Below are 19,595 nucleotides of genomic sequence, written 5' to 3'. Positions count from 1 at the left end.
AGGTGACCACGCAGCTGGCCAGGCAGAGGAAAATGCTGGCTAGTGAGAGGATGGTTTTTCAAACCCTTAGTGAGCTGATAAAGCCAACAAAAAAGACCATGAGAAGAGAAGTTGGCTTGTCCTGGTCTGAGAATGCCGGGGACCATAGACTATGAAGGGATAAAACAGAAACCCTAATATTTGGTCTCTAAAGGGTCCAGCCAGCTGGGTGTTTTTAAATTAGAATTTTTTTTAAAAACCACATTTAAGAAAATCTGAGGTCTGGAGTGATGGATCAGTGCAAACATGAAGTCCCAAGTTCAAATCTTCAGCAGTTATATTAAAAAGCCAGACATGGCTGTCAATGTCCTTAACTCAGGCATTGTAAGAAAGAGACAGGCAGATCCCAGAATGGCAAGCTTCCAGCTCAGTGAGAGATTCTGTCTTGAAGGAACAAGGTGGAGAGGGATAGAAGCAGACATCAGCAGTTGATTTCTTCCTCTGTTTTCATGTGTGTACATCCACATAGCCATGTGAGTATAAGACACACACACACACACACACACACACACACACACACACACACACACACACACACACACGAGTCCTGGGCCTTTTCTTGGGAAAAGCAGCTAAAACTGGGCTAATATCCCAATGTCAAGCTAGTTATCAATGTCAAGTGCAATGACTGCCTTCATTGACCTGGGTAGGTACTGTTTGCTATGACAAAACTTACTCACTGTCCTGGTCAGAGCCTGCGAGTCCTGTTGAGTCACTTTGTGATACATGTTGCAAAAACAAAGCAAAACAAAACAAAACAACAACACTGTGGGGGTAGGGTGGGGGAAATTACTTCATCTTTCATTTCCCCTTCCATCAGCGTTTACTCCTGGTCCCCAGGTTCCTCCCCACAGCAGCCCTGCTGAAGACTGCCTGTGAATAAACTGGAGTGAGCAAGCACATGAACAAATAAATGGGCTGTAATTGTGAGTCCTCCACCATCTTGATCAATGCCATGTTCTGGTCTTCACCACCTTCTGAGCACCGTCTTTGAACAAATCAGAAGAAAGATACCCTTTCTTCCTGGTTCGTCTTTTTTTTTTTCTGGGTTGTAGGAGCCACGGTTGATGTCTTTGTTTATTTGAATAAATAATCCTGATTCACATTTCAAATTCAGAAAACACAGAAAGGCATGCACAGAACAGACTTCACTGGAGCGCCTGCCGCTCGGCCACGGCTCTAGAGGGAACCAGTGTGCTCGGTGTCTGACCCAGGGATCTAGAGTCCATTTATGCTCTACAGCAAAATAGAACATGGATCTCCCGGCTGTTTTATTGCAATGGCTGACTGATATATGCACAGCTCAGTGGCCAGCCTCCTTTCCAAACCTCCCTGGACAGCATCTATCACGACATAACATACGCAGTGAGTGGGGTACCACGGGGTACCTGAGAACATGGGCCTTTACAAAGGAAATATTTTGTATGTGTTCACAAGGCTGATTGTGATAAGAACACAGGAGGAGGATCTTCAGCAGTGATGAGAATTAATCAAGGGATGAAGGGGAGAAGAGGGCTTTCCTGACTAAAGGACAGATGACAGGTTTAAGCCTGGAGAACAGGGTGGGAGATATTTTATGCAGAGGGCCCACCCTGTGGGAATGCCCTGAGCAGGGAATAGATGCTGGTGGTGGAAATAACACAGGCCAGGGTTATTTGGCACTCAGTGGTTGGAGGCAAGAGTATTAGAGGTTGGTCTAGAGTTTAGTCTCAGAACTTTGGAGAATCTTTGAGGTGACATGAATGACATGCATGCTGTGGACTCTTCTCTGTTGGATTCTTGTCTCAACCCACTCATAAGTGTGTGATCTTAGATTTGTCACTGTGTACCCCCACAGCCTTCTCTGTGTGATGGGCATGGAAACTGAACCTGATTCCTGGTCACTTGAGGAGCCAGGGCAAGGGCTTTCCCCGGCTTTGGGTTGCTACACAGTACAGAATATGTGACACATTTCGATTTGAGCCCATGTGAGTAGAGGTGTCCTAGTTGGCCACCTGTTGCTGTGATAAAGGCCATGACCAAAAGCACCGTAGGAAGGAAAGAAAGGGTTTATTTCATCTTCGTGCTTACAGTCTGTCATGCAGGAAGTCAGGGCAGAAACCTGGAAGCAGGAACTGAAGGGGACCACAGAGGAGTACTGCTTAGTTAAGGCTCGCTCCTCCTGTATTGCTGGCTTTGTTTGCTTTATATACCCTAAGGCAATCTGGCTGAGGAGGGGGTGTCGATACCCATGGTGGTATGGCCCCTCCCAATCAATCATCCATCAAGAAAATGCCCTGCAGATCTGCCTACAAGCCAAAGGGATGGGGGTGATTCCTCAGTTGGCATTCTCTCTTCACAGAAGACACTAGCTTACATCAAATTGGCCAGCACAGCAGGGCCCGCCTGCTGGTCATTGCTCCTCGGTCTGTCTTTGAGAGGAGGATGTAGGCATGGCAAGTGCCTGTGTCTGGCGGGGCCCCAGTCACTAGCTCAGCCATTCCCATCATCCTTACAAAGGCAGCTCTGCTGCAGTCAGAGGACGGGTCAGCTGAGTAACCATGACTGGGAATGAGGAGCTGAGTCTTGGGGAGTCCCTGGATCGCAGGGAGACACTGGCTCTTGTGTTCAGGATGTGAAATGGGCTGTTTCTGTCTTCTTGGGGACTGGATTCTCCCTTTGTTCCGGGAGGTTACATCAGACTGGGTGGCTCTGTCTTTGACTTTGTTATTTACACTCAAAGTGGCTTTTTCCTGGAAGCCTCCAGTCATTACCAGCTACACACTTCTTTATTTTAAGCTGCTGTGTCACGACTCTACTTCCTTTTTCAGAGGCCAAGCTGGAGCCTTAGTGGATTTCATTTGCACATTCATCTTCTTTTGTCCTTGTAGTGGTGGCCACGGTCCCGATATCACTCCCTGCCACCTGGTCCTGTCCCCAGGCCCTGTCCTCATCCTTGGCTTCATGTTCCATCTTCCCATCCCTATTCTTAGGTCCTGTCCTCATGAGCATGTCCTCCCTATCTCTATTCCACCCTTACCCTTCCTTTCTTTCTTCAACCCCATCCCTGAGCCCCAGCTCCATCCTCATCCCCACCCTTATCTTTGAACCCCTCCCCATCCCCATGCCTAGATTGTGCTTCTGTGTGCCCTCTATAGCCTTTTCTTGTCCCCAAACCTCAGCCCTGACAGCTGTGGGAACAAAGAGGGACAACAAATTGTCTTCCAAGAATCCCATCATGGGACTTGGGTGAAGAGCTTGCCAGAGGAACTATGTGGAGCCAGGCCAGTGATGCCTCCCAGAGGCTCTGTGACCCTCACAGTGCTTTGTGGATTCAGTACCTCAGATGTCCAGAGAACTGAAGTGGACCATTCAGCACTTAAAGCACTGTTAAATGACAATTTAGGTAACTTGATCCTTCAGAAGAGAAATGTAGAGAGACACTAGACCTGAGCCCTCTGTGGTGGTGGTGGTGGTGGTGGTGGTGGTGGGNGGTGGTGGAGGTGGTGGTGGGGGGTGGTGGGGGTGGTGGTGGTGGTGGTGGTGGTGGTGGTATAGACTACTGTCTTCCTTTCTAAGTCTCCATGTTGAAGCTATAGCCTATGTACCTTCAGGTGTGTATAAAGAGGGTGACTGAGTTAAAATAAAGCTGTTTGAGTGAACCATAACCCAATTTATTAGCATTCCATCAAAGAAGCCATTTAGGCACATGGAGACTCACGAAATGAGAACTTGGAGGGAAGGCTCAGAGAGAGGACATTTATCTGCAAGCCAGAGCAAGAGGCCCCAGGCGAGACTAACCCTACTGACTCCTAGGTCTTGGGAGTTCCAACCTCTAGAGCTATAAGGAAGTCCATTGGTGTGGTGTGAACCTACTGGGCTGTAGTGTTTTGTTATATCAGATTGAGCAGGTTAATAGAAAGGTGGTGGTGGTGGCAGAGGTGGCACAAATAAACAATAGCTATCACCTACCAGACACTTCTTGTATATCTTTGTCACCACACCTAATCCTCATACCTGTCCTGAGTCATTTTTGCCAAGGGTCCTACTGGACTCTTTGTGTTTCTTAACCTGAGCTCTTCCCTACCTGGCCCATTCCCTGGACAGTTATAAGAACCATGTCATGCACCTCCTAGTCAGTCTCTCTGGTTTCCACAACACCTCACCAAGGAAACTCTCCTTGATATTCCTGATTCTTGATGTTGACACTGTAGTTCAGAGAGTCTAAGGCTATGCATGCAGTAAGTATTAGGTTCTAGTGTCTGCTATAACAAGTTACCACAACCCTTGTGGCTTAAAACAACAGAAATGTATTTACCTATAGTTCTGGAGAACTAAGGTCCAGAATCAAGCTGCATTTGGGGCCATATCCTTTTGGGAAGCTGTGGGAGACTGCTGGCTTCTTTGCTCTTCCTGATTCTGAGATTCCTGGAATCCCTTGGCTTGTGGCAGCATCACTGCAGTCTTTGCCAATGTCTTCCCATCTGCTGTCTGTCTGTCTGTCTGCTCTTTCTTTGTCTTCTTCACCCCACTGTTGAGGTTCCATGGATTCCATGTAGAACCCACCAATCCTGGATAATCACTTGCTCTTAAGAGCTTAACTTCATCATAGCTTCTGCTGTATGAGGAATACTTCTGACTTCTGGGGATTAAGACCAAAATATCAACCTATCGTGGTGGCACATGCCTGTAACCCCCAGTACTTGGGAAGTGGCTCATAAATTCAAGGTCATCCTCAGCTATATAGTGTATGCAAAGCCCACCTGGGCTGTGTGAGATTTTGTCTAGAGGGTATCCTCACCTCAGTCATTCTTTGTGCCTACCTCTGAGTGACAGGAGGAACCACGATGACAGCTCCTGTGATCCAAAGCCTGGAGTGACATAGTCTTGTGGTGGTTTATCCCGTGGAGCCAGACACATCTCCCTTTAGCCCTTTCCTGTGTGCTATTTCTGAACTGGTGTGGGGGTGAATGTTCGAGCCACAGAGAGAAGCTGGCTAATAACCATCAGATCCAGCCATCAGAAATGCATCAAGGCTCCAAGACCTACAAATGAATTCATCCAGAATCCTGGAGTCTTCCTAAACGTCTTTCCATAGGAGAGTGGCTAAATAATTTCCTAAGTGGATGGTTCGGCTGCCATTCTACTAGTAAAGCAAACCAACACAAAATGAAATGAGACCACCGTAGCGTAGTAGTAGGAAGAAAGAATTAGTCATCCTTGTTTTAAAAAGTATGGCTATCAAAAATGAAGTGAGGGTGAGAGAATTGTCTTGTTAATAAAGTGCTTGCCACACAAGCATAAGGACTTGAGTTTGCTCCTGAGAACCCATGTAGAGAAGCCAAGTGTGCTAGTGTGTGCTTGTAATTCCAGTGTTGGGAAGGCAAAGACAGACAGATCCCTGGGGGTTACTGGCCAACCAGTCTAGTTGAATGAACCAAGTCTGGCCAATGAAAGGCTGGTCTCTTGGTATGAAAACTGAGGTGGTGTGTAAGCTCCTGAGAGAGAAAGCCACCAGCAGCTGTGACCCCTGTGAGGCACAACAATGGCTGTCTTGGCAAGATATGACCATGTGTTACCATACTCATGGCATGAATGTTTAGGAGTAACACACTGCTTTCTGATTGAACTTAAGGCTTATGCCACAGGATCAAACACATGTCCGTGTTCTTCATGGAATCCGTGCAACCTCAACAGTGGGTTGAAGAAGACAGACTATAGACCTGACCGAAAGCCCATGGCTGGGGAGCTGTTAGGCTTCAAGGATGAACCTCTAGGAGGTTTTGCTGAGAGGACCTAATATCCAGCTGCCTTCTAGAGACGAATATCTTTAACTGGAGACTAGTGAGTCCTTCTTGTCAGAGAAGCACTTTTGCACAGCGGATGGATTCATGCAGAAACCCACAACTGGTCATCGTGCAGATAATAAGTGTCTGTGGATTGACCATCTGCAGCTGGTGCACACTCCTACAGCCGGACACACATGACTGTGTTCACACAGACACCAAGTTAAATAAAATGAGACATCACCCCTCAGTCGCACCAACCGCATATTAAGTGTTGAATAGCTATGACTATGGACAACGCCATGGGTAGCATCAATATGTGTAGTACTCTCAGCTTTTGGGGAACTTGCTTCAATTTTGCAGGCCTTGCCCCTTCTGTTGAAAACACTGAATGTTTTTCTTTATCATCCCATGAAAGCAAATACACCATTATCCGAAAGCTATGAGTGTGGCCTTCCGAAGCAACACCATTTTCCTCCAGCTGATGGCAGTTCCCTGTCAAACTGAAGTATGTGCTTATGTGCATACACACTTGTCAAGTGTGAATTAGAGTGAGAACATTTTGAAATAGTTGAGAAAAAGAGACTAAACCAAAACCTGGGGTGGTACATTATGGAGCCAGGCTTGAAAGTAGAGCCTTTTGGAGAGATGGCTCAGCAGTTAAGAGCACTGACTGCTCTTCCAGAGGTCCTGAGTTCAATTCCCAGCAACCATACAGTGGCTCACAAATATCTGTAATGGGATCTCATGCCCTTTTCTGGTGTGTCTGAAGACAACTACAGTGTACTCATATAAATAAAATAAATCTTTAAAACAAAAAAATGTAGAGCCTTTCTTGACCAGCTCTGGATTATTAAAGACGCCCAGTCCTGCCTCAGTTCTTGTTAAGGGTGAGTCACTCTGCCTCAGTTTCTTCATTAAAAGTGGAGCTCCAGCTCTGTCTGCTTCCTGTGGTTGGGTGTGATATGTTTATTTGTACATATATGTATTTACTTGTTTATAGAAAAGAGTCTCGTGTAGCCCAGGCTGTCCTTGAACTCTGTGCACTACTGATCCTCCTCTCTCCACCTCTGGACCACTGGGACTTTACACAGGCTCGATCACACTGGTTTATACAATGCTAGTAGAGGCTAGGAGGGTTCTCTTCTGACTGAGCTGCATCCCCATCCCAGGGTTGGGTGAGATTTAGAAGCAGGGGATGTATGAATTTGGTATCACCTCAGTATCTGAAGCTGTGACTTATCAAAGGCCTGAGGGCACAGAGTCCATGTCTGTGACAGTGTCTGGGTCCTGACTGGGGGCAATGCATTGCAGCTGCTGAGGGATACCTCTAGAGCCTGAGGGGAGCACTGCTCTCCTCCCACTGTCGTGTGGGCGGAACAATCTAGAAAGGGTGCCAAACGATGTTCTTTCATGGATTTGGTCAGTCCCTTGTCTCACTCACCACTCGTCGGGTACCGTTCTGTGTGAGTAAGGGCTCTGGCAGGCCCCAGCATGGCGAACGTGGCTTCAGCAGGTTCTGTCTTTTTACCTCTGTTCCCATTCCCTTTACCTTGCTAAACCATTATATTATACCCTAAAGTTAACCACCAAGTTCATGCACTTATTTGAACACTTCCTCCTCCTGAGGGTGACCACCAAGGCCCAGCTACTAAAGTAGTGAAGCCCAGACATCAATAGCCCCCCTCTGACTGCCCTAATTAACACGCCCAATCAAAACAAACCAACTCGTCCTAAACACAGGGTTCCCCCTTTCCCTTTATAAACTGCCATTTGTCTGTCTCCTCTCTATCCAGAAGCACTCCTCTGTCCCTCGGCTGCAAATACATTTCCTTTGTGCTGAGACCTTGGTCTTGCTGTGTCCCAGGCCATCCTTTCCAGTGAGTACTTTACAAGGGCTCACTCATTAAACGGATTCACGGGTGGCGTACCCTTTCCTGGGGAGAAATCGCAAACTTCAGAGGTCCGGTACCTTGTCCAAGTTCATACAGCTGGTAGGGGTGGCTGTCTGACTCACTGGTACAGCCCACATTTCCTTACGGTGTCCTTTCTCTTTCTCTGTTCCTCCTGTCCCGATCATGGATGGCCGTGGAGTTGATTTTGGTGGTTCACTTATCTCAGGGGCATGAGATTTAGACTTTCATTTGAAGGCCAGCGACTGACATTTCAATCTCAGTGGCTTTGATTCTAGGGTCCTGTCTCACGCAGTTCAGGAGGAAAGCAGGAAGTGGCGAGGGGCTGGGAAGACAGGTTGACTTTGTCACCTACCTGTCAGTGACTTGCCTCTAGCTAGCTGTGTGCCCTCAGGTTGGTTACCTATCTTCTCTAGCTTAGATGGCATTTTGGGATGGCACCTTGGTTTCACCGCCCAGGGTCTTATCGGGCTGCTGCCTGTGTTTCTTTCATGGTTAACTCCACCTTTGTCTTGAACAGTGGGCTGAGGCTTGAGTGTTCAGTGGCGAGTGTCTCTTTGGAGCTTCAGAATGTCTCGGGTCTGACACTGGGGAATGGATGCTCTAGTTTGTGCTTGATTCTATGTGGGAGACTTTGGATGTATCCTCTTGCTCGTTGGCTCCACTTTTGTTAGTTCTAAATGGCTGTCTTCTCAGGCCCCCGTCTGTCCTATCATTTCTGACTCGTCATCTCTGGGTCAGGACAAGCCTATGCCTGAAGGGCCAGTGCCATCGCAGGTATATGCAGGGTGTGCCAACCATCCTTTCTTCAGGCCCTTGTCAGCACGTCCCATAGCGTCCTCCCATGGTCTCCATGCGGTTGTTAGCTCTGTGACAAGCAGTGATGGTGTGGACCACATACTCTCTTCATCCTGTCGTCATTTGAGAAGAGAAGAGTTTGGGGGCTGAAAAACAAGTCAGAAGGAGCTCCTTGCTGAGTGTGGCCCTTAACTTTGGGTGTGGGCCCTGTGACCATTGTCCTTTGGGCTGAAAATTACTCTTGCTTATACAGGTCATGCTCCTGGAGCTGTCCCGTGTGACCAGGGCTGCCTTAGGTATGTGTGTGTGTGTGTGTGTGTGTGTGTGTGTGTGTGTGTATGATGCTCAGATAGCTGGAGATGGGAGACCTAGGAGCTGCAGCTGAGGCCTGGAAGGGCAGGAGCCCCCTTTTATCCTGCGGAATCTCTGTTCCTAGAACGTAGGCATGCGTGCATCCCCTGACAGTGTGGCTTCTGAAGTTTTCTGCCTCCCCAAGCTAGTGCGCCCGAGTGGGTGGTAGCTTCGTTGCCTCTGGTTAAGGTCCTCAAATGTGAGTTAATATCTGGTAATTACACAGTGAGCTGCACTTCACAGGCCTTTCAAAGCTGGGCCCAGGGATGCATCCTGTCTAAATAGAGAGAGCTTCCCTGACAAATGAAACTACCTCCAGCCAGTGTCAGGATTCTGAGGGATGCATGGTCTCATTTTGCCTTTCGCTCATCACTGGCATGCACAGATCTTCCCAGATTCTGAGGTGTTTGGGATCCTGTTGTAACCTTCTCCGGAACATAACAGGCTTCTGCCACACTTACGGGTCAGTTCTGATAACTGTGGATTTGCTCAGCCCACAGGGTTCCCAGGCAGACTAGTCAAGAAAATGACCCAGGACTCTGCTTCTACTCCTGTTACAACGTTACAAGAGGGAACTAGCCATTCTTCTTGTAAATAGGTCCATTGCCAACACCTAGCCACCAGTACCTCCCCCACAGCCCCCTGTCAAGGTACATTGTCACTGTCATGGTACTGGCTACGGTGTCCCTCCCCTGTCCCTTAAATGCTGCAGGACTTTTCTTGCCAGCTTGCAGACTAGAGTGACTCTCGAGGCTGGAATCTTCCTTTTCTTTCCTCATTGGTCTCTTGTCTGATTTATCTGAGTTAACTTGGCCAGAAATATCAGAAAAACAGAAACAAGCACTCTTTAGACAAATCCACCAAACCGTTTCAAGGCAAAGCGCCTTTGGCTGTTTTCTGTTCCTTGAAGCACCTCTGTCTGCTGAGAGGATTGCCATGGTTGGTTCAAACATGTTAAGATCATGAGAGGGAGCTAGCAATCTCCGAGGCCCTGGTGAGCATGTCAGCCAACCTCATTTCATCCATCCCCTGTCCTGTGAGGTTGGTACATTAGCCTCTGAGAACATTATACAGTGTGTGTCTGAAGTCACACAACTTGGAAGGAGCTGAGTTAATTCTTGAAACTCAGTACCGAGGTCCATCACTAAGTCATCCGTGTCCACCAGCAGTTATAAAGCACCTCGTGATTTGCCACAAGGAACAAGGTGTGTGTGTGTGTGTGTGTGTGTGTGTGTGTGTGTGTGTAAAACTGGACTTTGGACCTGAAGAGCTTAAGGCATGCATACATGCCAGGCAATTGCTCTGCTATGGAATTACATCCCCAGATCTCTTTTTAACTTAAAACAAAGGTTTATTTACTTAATGTATATGTGTGTGCGTGTGCGCATGTGCATAGTAGTGAACTTGTGGAAGTCAGAGGACAACTTTGAAAGTTGATTTTCCTTTTACCAAAGGGATTGAACTCTGGGTTGGCATGCTTCGTGGCTGGAACCTTTACCTTCTAAGTCATCTTGTGGACACTTTTTATAATTTTTTTTTTTTACTTTTTCTTTTCAGTTGGGGGGTCTAATTAAGTTATCCAGGTTGACCTTGAACTCACCTGCTTTAGTCTTCTGAGTAGCTGAGATTATTGGTCTGTACCTTGTCCTTCTTAGGAGCAAAATTATTGGACCCAATCTTGCAGAATCAGTTGGATTTAGAAATGCATAGGGCAAAAGGAATATTATTTGGTAAAAGAGAGCAAAACTTAGCCCAGAAACCTGGGAAAGGGGATAGGCAAGACATGAAGCCTGGGGCAGATACAGTGGGATACATGTGACAGTCCTGTGGCCATCTTCTTATCATCTCCCTGTGTCTCAATGCTTGGAGCATATAGGCTCAGTAAGTGTTTGTTGAATAGTTCTGGAATACTCAGTCATCTTTCTCCATAGAGTCTGAGTCCCAGGAAGGCAGGGTCTGGACCACAGAGATTTTGAGTGCTTGACACGTTACAATGGTTAATCCATGCCGAACAGTAAATATGTCCTGACAGACTGAAGGGACACAAAGCAGGTAGGAAAGAGATGGTGAAATGCTTCTAAGAGAGGGAGCCCTATGATGTGGCTGGTGGGACAGTGGGTGGACAGTCTTTATGGTCAAGAAAAAGGAGTTTTTGCCTTCTTGAGGCATTCACACGGGCTAGCTTCCTGCTAGGGCTTCATGTGTAGCTCAGACATAGAGTGCTGGCCTACCATACACTAAGAACTGGGTTCCATGCCTAACACACACACACACACACACACACAAACACACTCACACACGGACAGACAGAGAGATGGGAGCCTCAGCAGCAATGGAGGCCCTTGCTGTGTCTCTCTCTTCATTGATTTTTAGGATCATTTAGCTAGAGAGTCTAGCCAGCATCCCTCAGTTACATATTTTCAGCCAGGTTCTCAATAAGGCTGTCTCTCATTTCAGGGGTTGGCCCAGTAGGGTTTTAAGACACCCCAGCAGCGGCAGTGTTGAGAGAAGCCTTTCCTGTGGGTGGCCAGAAGCTTCTGGTCCTCAAGACACAGCTCCATCCTCACCTGGACTTATGACCCGCGGCCTCGCTCCCCTCCTGCCCATTGAGTTCCACAAGATGGGCTCCTTCCGCAGGCCTAGACCACGCTTTATGAGCTCCCCCGTGCTTAGCGAGCTGCCCCGCTTCCAGGCTGCCCGGCAGGCTCTGCAGCTAAGTTCCAACTCTGCCTGGAACAGGTAAGGGCTTGTGGGACCAACACCACCAGGGAGGGGGTGGGGGTGATCTGAGGGTGGGGCTGAGCATCTGCTGCCTCTGAGAGCGTTGCTCACGACATCTGATCATGATACCGATGATAAATGGGACAAATGCCCCTGTTTTCATACCGAGAAAGTAGCTCATTGTGATTTCGGGCCTGTCAGAGTCAGTTTTACCAGCCTGGGGTCATGGCGTTAGAATGTACAGTTATTGTTCATGTCCCTGGACACCCTACACTGGGTGAGTGTCTAAGGGTGTAGTCTTTCCAGTGACCTCACATCACCGTTTCCCTTTAGGAAGCTTGGGTGGGTTTCTGTGCAGAACTCAATGAGTGGCATATGCCACAGTCTCTTTCACCTGCACCTCTGGTGTGTGGGGGAGGAGATGTAACTTAGGAAGCTGTCCAGACGAGTTTGTGAACCAAGCCCCGAGCCAATCAGCAATTGGTACTGCCTTATAAGTCGGTGGGCTATTGGCTTTCAAATCTGTGTTGGACTTCGGATAAATGAAAGCATTTCTGAACTTTCTGGGTGCCTTTTCGGTGACTGGCTGTCGGGCACACTCAACTGGTGCAGCTCAGGAGAGCTACATTCTGAGGACCATTGTCCTTTGTAAAATTCCTCAGCACAGACAAGATTATAATAAGCCCTTCTGCTGATGGTTCTGGCTTCGGTCCTGCAGAATGTGGAGTTGAGCCCTGACTGTGGCCCTTTAAAAGATGGAACTCTATTCTAGTGTACATCTGTCTCTGGGATGAAGTAAAGGGACAAGGCAGGACCACGGAAAATTCTATTAGAAAGGCTGTTATCGTTTCTGGCAGAGATGGTGGCTTCCCAGTTGTAAGAACCCAGGCAGGGTCAGCTCCTGCGGGCAATGAATGCTTTTAGGATGCTTGCAGAATCCAGTGATGGCAATTCTCAGAGAGCTGATGCATTGTCTCCCTCCATGTGAGCAAGGGAAGAAGCAGCCCCGGATGACCTCCAAGAGGACTAGAACTACCTTTGAATTCTTTTGCCTCACCCTCCTCAGTACTTCTGGGACATTAAGGAGAGGGAGAGAAGATAGCTGTGTATATGCCCTAGGTTCCCCAGCCCTTTCTATGACCTTCCCTGTGAGCTGTTTGAAACTATGGCCCCTGGAGGCAGATCATCTAACTGGGCTGTGTTTCTGTCTCTCTGCAGTGTGCAGACGGCCGTGATCAACGTTTTCAAAGGGGGCGGCTTGCAGAGCAATGAGCTGTATGCACTGAACGAAAGCATCAGGTACTTGGCTGGCCAAAACCAGTGCTGTTTTCCTGGTAGGGGACTTAGGGTTCTCCCCACCTCCCATCCCCACAGCCCTGCTTGGTCCTTGTTGCTCCTCTGATTGCTGTTAAAGTGCTCTTGTGGTTGCTGTGTTCTGAGACCTTCACCATCTAGACTTCTCATTCTGAAATGTTGCCTATGCTTATATATCTAATGCGCTTGTGCTAGGGGTACAGGTTGATAGATGAGGGCTGGTACAAATTCTATAGGCATTTATTGAGCTCTCTCTAACTATTAAGCATTGTATTAGGTAATATGACTTAGTGTTTGGAGGCAGATTAGTTGGGACTTATTGCTATTAATAAAAAAGACTTAGTAATAAATATTAGAGTATCTCCTTGGTAAACAAGTGTTGGAGCAGAAGACATATGTGAACCTTGCATTCTTGGTTGTTGTTGTTATTGTCTGTTTGTATGTTTATTCTTGAGACGAGCCCACGATGACCCTGTGCTTACCGTGTAACTAAGGATGATGGCCTTGAATGCCTGATGCTCCTGTCTCCATCTCCGGAGTGCTGGGATTACAAATGTTGGCTACCATTCTTGGCCTGCAAGATGCTGGGGATGAAGCACAGGGCCTCTTGCATAGTGGACAAACATTCTATCAACCGAGCCACATCCCCAGCTCACTCTCTGGAATGCATAGTCAGATGGGAAGATGCTCATTAGTCAACCAACCATGACATAGTTGATATGATAAAGTGTGCTGATGTGACTTGGTTTTGCCAAGAAGTCAAGGGACAGCAGAGGTGATGTTTATGCTATGACCTGAGGGTCAACAGGGATTCCTTGGGGGAAGGGGACTTTAGGTGGGAGAATCAGCAAATGAACAGGTTCTATGCTTGCAATAAGCAAGGAACGGAAAGAAACCTAAATACAAAGGGTGCAGAAGGAGGGGTGTTGGTAATACAGTTGGATTTGTGTCTTGGTGAAATGACAGCCTCAGGCTCAGCTAGGGTTAGGAGGTTGAATTAGCTAGCCTTTTAATTCCTCTCTGGGTATGTTAAATACAGAATATCTAGGCTAAAGACTAGCCCTGCAGTGGGCAGAACAACAAACAAGGCCATTGTTCAGGCCTTGTTTATGTTGAATTAAGGTCTGTGTTAAGGTCAGCTGGGTTTTTAAGAGCTCTGTTTTCATTAAAACCTGTGCAGGACATAAGCACACAGCTGTGTTACACTTCTCCTATGCACTTGAATTTCATGTCACAATTACATAAATGTGGAAAGAGACAAAAGAGACCGTCTAGCCCAAAGCCTCATTTTACAGGGAAGGAAAGTGAGGTCCCCAGAAGCTATGTGTCAGGGCCAAAGCTGGGTCACCAGCCACAGACTAGCAAGAAAGAGCCCAGCTTATGCCAAGCACTGGGTTCCTGGCCTCTTCCTGAGGTTCCTCAGCCCCCGGTAGAAGTATAAATAAATAAGTCAGCGGATCAGGAATGTGCTAATTGTTTCTCACCTCAGGAGACAGATCCTGACATTGTACTTCAAAGATCTTAGTGGGCAGCTAGGAAGGTGGGAGCCAGCCCTGCTGTCACCTGCCTGCCAAGGGGCCTTCTGAATGGGGAGGCTGGCTCCAGTGTGTAGTGATGCTCCTGCAGTTAAGACTTTTATTTAGGGCTGGAGAGACAACTGGTCTTCCAAAGGTCCTGAGTTCAAATCCCAGCAACCACATGGTGGCTCACAACCAGCCTAACAAGATCTGACACCCTCTTCTGGAGTGTCTGAAGATAGCTACAGTGTACTTACATATAATAAATAAATCTTTTAAAAAAACTTTTATTTAAAACTTATTCAGATAGATGATAGATAGATAGATAGATAGATAGATAGATAGATAGATAGATAGATTCTTACTGTGTAATCCTAGCTTTCCTGGAACTCATTCTACAGACCAAGCTGGCATCTTGAGCTTCCTGCCTCTGCATCTTGAGGAGTGGAATTTAAGGCAGGAGCCACAGTGCCCAGCTCTTTTACATTTAAAAAAGTTTTTAAATGATCTTTTATTATTATTATTATTATTATTATTATTATTATTATTATTATTATTATTATTGGTGTATCTGACTTTCAAATGTTGGCTTTAAAAAAAAAATGTAAATGTCTCCAAGTTTCAGTGAAGAGCAAACAAAACAGTCTGGTTCCAAGTCTGGCCGAGAAGCCACACTGAAGAAGGGCCGTAGTACCTATGGAATGGTAGTTCTGTTATGGCAGTGTGTTGTATCCTAGACAACTTGAGGCACCCGCTGTGTACGCATATGTCTGGTCTCTTCATCGTGTAGTTTACAAATAAGAAAACCATGCATGAGAGGAAACACACGACCTGCCCACGATCACACAACTTTACAGGTGGATCCGGGATTTGAACTCCTGAACACCTGCATCTGAAAATCCACACTAGTCCGCTTGAGTTGCTATAATAAGCACCACAGGCAGAGTGGCGTTAACAACAGGAATTTGTCTCTTTAGGTTCTAGAGCCCAGAAGTTCAAGGTGCTGACCAGCTCGGTTTCTGATGATAGCTAGCTTGAGGGTGCCACCTCACTATGAGCTCACATGACCTCTGCTTATTACGTTCAGAGGTAGAAAGCCAGCTTTCTGGGGTCCCTTAGAGGGACACCAGTCTACCTTGAGGACTGTACTCTTAAAAGCCACCTGGAGCTCAGCATCCCCGAAGGCCCCATCATACCGCTATGCTGAGGGTCAGGGCTTAGAGAGAGGAATTAGGGAGTGTCCATAGTTCAGCACACAGCCAATCCTTTCTCTGCACCATGTTGTGGTGTCTAGGAGAACTCTTACTGGGAGAACTTATGTTCTCGTTTGTTTTTACCCAGAGGTCCTTAGAGAGTCCATCACTTATTGTGCCCCCCCACCCCAAGAAATAGGACCCCCTACAGATATTCTGTACAGTTTAGGGGTACCAGTGAAGGTTCTCTATCTTTAGCCTGGTAGGAACTACAGAGGTTGAGGTTTGGAACAACAGCCCAGGTGTGATTTGAGCCTAGAGTAAGCTGTAGCTTTTAGAAAGCAGGGCTTGGCCTCTGTGCCTCTGACATTTTTGCTTTTTGACTTCTTTTAACCTAGTGGCTGGTGTGGAGACAGGATTCCCTAATCCAGAGGCACAGAGTACATCTGGGAACGTGAAGCATACCCCAGGCAGATATGTGACCTGGTGTCTTAGTTACGGTTCAGTTGCTGGGAACGGACACCATGATCAAGGCAATGCTTATAAAGAAAAATATTTGGGTGGGGGGAACACTGCTTAAAAATTCAGAAGGTTAAGCCGGGCGTGGTGGCTTACGCCTTTAATCCCAGCACTCGGGAGGCAGAGGCAGGTGGATTTCTGAGTTCGAGGCCAGCCTGGTGTACAAAGTGAGTTCCAGGACAGCCAGGGCTAAACAGAGAAACTCTGTCTTGAAAACAAAACAAACAAAAAAAAACAAAAATTTCAGAAGGTTAGTCCTGGAGCATCACGATGGGAAGCAGCCAGGCATGGCACGGGAGCAGTAGCCGAGAGCTTTGCATCCTGATTCACAAGTACCAGCTGGAGAGACACTGGCCTGGGGTGGAGTTTTGAAACTTCAAAGCCCACCCCCACTTACACACCTCCAACAAGGCCATGCCTCCTAATCCTTCCAGATAGTTCCACTAACTGGGGGACCGAGCATTCAAACGTACAAACCTATGGAGTTCATTTTCACACCCCTGGGCATCTCAAATTGCATAAAGCAGGCCAGCCAATGTGCTCCCACACTGGCAAGTATAGGTAGACACACACAGCTGCCCAGCGACCTCAGTACTGAAGTGGATGTGCCGCCGCTCTCCCCACATTCTCACTGTCACAGGCCTTTGACTTTCCTTTTCCTTCTCCTAAGTTCTGTTTGCCGGATAGATCCGTTCCTTTAACATGGTGGGGGGGCATAAAGGTGGCCAACACAGGAATGTCGCAGATAGGATGTGTTAGGAGGGAAAGCTGAGTTGTCCCCAGGCCCATTCTTCAGTTAATTCTATCAGCCCTACTATGTGGCCTATTTGTTCTAGGCTCAATAGAGAATGCTTCAGTGTAAGAGACCCAGACACCACTGGATTCAGAGCCTGGGGAATCCAGACTAGTTAGGCCCTGTGAGCTTGAGGAAGTTGCTTAATTTTTCTGTCTCTTTTCCCTTTCATTAAATGTGGGTAGTAATAATATCAACCTCATCTTGCTTAAGTGTCCTTAGTCTGATACAAAAGAAATGTTCAATGAATGTTAGACTTTCTCTGTGCTATTGTGACGAGTACTTAGGAATAACAATAAAGGGTTAAATGCGGTGACCAAGCCCACGGGGCTGAGTGATGAATTGTCCTGGGGAACAGAACCAGCATGACATCTCCCTAGTGTTTGGGATATGAGGTAACCTCACTTTGAACTTGAGAGCTGGATGGGCTGCTCAAAGTGTGTGTGCTTGGAACCGAAGGCTGGGTGAGGCTGAGTTCTTACAAGGACAGCCGCCAGCTATTTCTTCTTTCTGTGGAGACCAAGTCGGAGAGGAAATGACTCTCTTGGTTCTCCATTCTGTTCAGCCAAGCAGTAAAAAGCTTTTTGATGATCACCCAAGTCACCAAGTCCCTAATCCTCTCCCCAGAGACTGATCCCAGCCAGGCTTGGCCCCCTTCCTTTTCCCCTCTCTCTACCTTCCCCGTCTTGCCTGCCCCACTACCGTTTTGTGTGTGTGTGTGTGTGTGTGTGTGTGTGGTCTGTCTGTCTGTCGCTTGCTGTGTCTGCGTGTACACTTGAGGTGTGGGCACAGGTTGAAATCAAGTGTCTTCCTTGGCTGTTTTCCATCTTATTAATTTTATTTATTTCTGGTCTCCTTGGGCGCCTACATGCATGTGGTGTATCACAGATAGACACACAGATAAACACGAAACACACACACACATACACACATTAGGGTTTTCACCTTTTGTTGCTGTTGTTGCAGGGGGGGGGGAGGAGGCCCCGAACCCAGGACATATCTATTTGAATAAGTTGGGTACCAATGAGATCTAGGAAACCGCCCTGATCCCAGTGCTGGCGTTACAGATCCAAGCCACCATGCTCAGCACTTTCGTGGGTCTTGGGATCTGAACTCAGGTCCTCGTGTGTGTGCAATGGCACTTGGCTGACAGCTCTCATGACTCTCTTTCTAGCAATGTAGTCAGGATGCACCTGGGAGAAATGGATGCTTGAAAGTAGGATGGCCAGAGAGCAGGTGCTCTTGTGCAACTGGATCTTACAATTCAGTCACAGCAAATGTTGGCTCTTTCTTTTAAGACTTGTCATTGAAAACACTGTCTTACAGGGAAGAACTTTGCTCCAAGTGTGGCTGGGTTCTAAAACATACTATTGAAGTCAGAGACAAGTATTTCCAGACCTTAGGAGTAAGTCCATTCAAAGTTGAGTGGCCAGTTTTCCTCCATATGAAAATCAAAGCACCTGTTTTGTCAATATTAAAACCATATATCAGAATCTTTTCTATTTGCAGCTGCCTTAGGAAGCAGAACATGACACGATATTTCCAAAGGCAAGGTGGTGACCTTTCTGAAGAGAATGATTCTGGCCAGATTGCCGGTCTTCACTGTCCACAGTGCTGGCTTAGCTTGCACACCTTCCTGTCTGAAACTCTCTGGAGCTTGGATACGGTGTTTTAATATTCCAACTTCACCCCTGACAGGCGTGGCCGAGTCGTGATGTGGATCGCATTCTTCCTTAGGAAACTCTACTCTTATGTGGCCAGCAAGAGCTGGGACAGTGAGAAAATAAAGATTACCGTTTCCTGGTTCTCATGAGAATCTGGGTTAGGATGCGTAGACGGAGGGACTATCGGTGCTGTTACTCACTTATTGCTTGGTGGTGGTGGGCTCTGCTTGGTCTTCAACAAGTTCCTGGGCAGCCACTGAGACAGGTGGATCTGAACTTGTATTAGAGAAGAGCTGGGCAGGGAGACATTGTCTGATGTTTCATGCGGTGGCAGCAAATGGGCATATCATTAGACTGGAGATGGGATTGATCCCTAAACTGAAACCTGAAGGGCAAGCAGTTGGCAGTCAGTTACACAGGGCAGCAAGGATGTAACTGTCTGTCCGTTTCTTACCCGATATCCTCAGCTCCCAGGGAGGACTTTTTCTCTGCAATAATAAGCATTCACAGGTAAGGTTTTTGGAAGCTGGCGACGAGTTATCTGCAGCTGGCCTGAGGCGGGACATGTACATTCCTCCTCTCTCCAGTCACACCACTTCTGTTCTCTAGGAGGAAGGTAATGGCAGAAAGAGAGGAGCCCCAGAGAGGTTTAAGGAGTTTCCGGTGACGGTTGGTCTCTGGCCAGTCTGAGCTGAGACTTCAGTCCGAGGACTCCAGTGCTCAGATCCCAGAGGGCAATCCACCTTAGAGGTTCCATCTGTCTGAGCTTGCTGACGGTAGTGGGAACCACAGCTGGGAAAAGCAGGGGGCTGAGAAGAGGGGGAGCCTAAGTCGCACCGAAGGGTGGTGAATGGTACCGGTGTGAAGCGGTTCCTCGGGGCAGTAGCTGTAGCAAGTACCTGCTGAGCAGAGTGTGCCAGGCCCTGCGGGGCTGTGTGTGTGGACTCACCCTTGCACAAGTGCCAGGCCCTGCTGGGCTGTGTGTGTGGACTCACCCTTGCACAAGTG

The 19,595-nt window shown here is 47.5% G+C and overlaps 1 protein-coding gene across 1 annotated transcript in view; it reads left to right on the top strand.

Annotated features, from left to right (window-relative positions):
* The window catches only part of Prr5l (proline rich 5 like), an 83,681-nt gene that overhangs the window by 11,293 nt on the left and 52,793 nt on the right, over window positions 1-19,595 (top strand). The window contains exons 2-3 of the mRNA XM_021194358.2: window positions 11,324-11,605; window positions 12,806-12,886. Coding sequence (XP_021050017.1) covers window positions 11,442-11,605; window positions 12,806-12,886 — 245 coding nt within the window. The 5' untranslated portion in view covers window positions 11,324-11,441. The remainder of the gene's footprint in view (window positions 1-11,323; window positions 11,606-12,805; window positions 12,887-19,595) is intronic.

This window comes from Mus pahari, chromosome 3, assembly GCF_900095145.1.
Source record: "Mus pahari chromosome 3, PAHARI_EIJ_v1.1, whole genome shotgun sequence".
Classification (NCBI taxonomy): Eukaryota; Metazoa; Chordata; class Mammalia; order Rodentia; family Muridae; genus Mus; species Mus pahari.
Note: the sequence above shows the minus strand (reverse complement) of the source record. Positions and strands in the feature narration are given on the sequence as shown.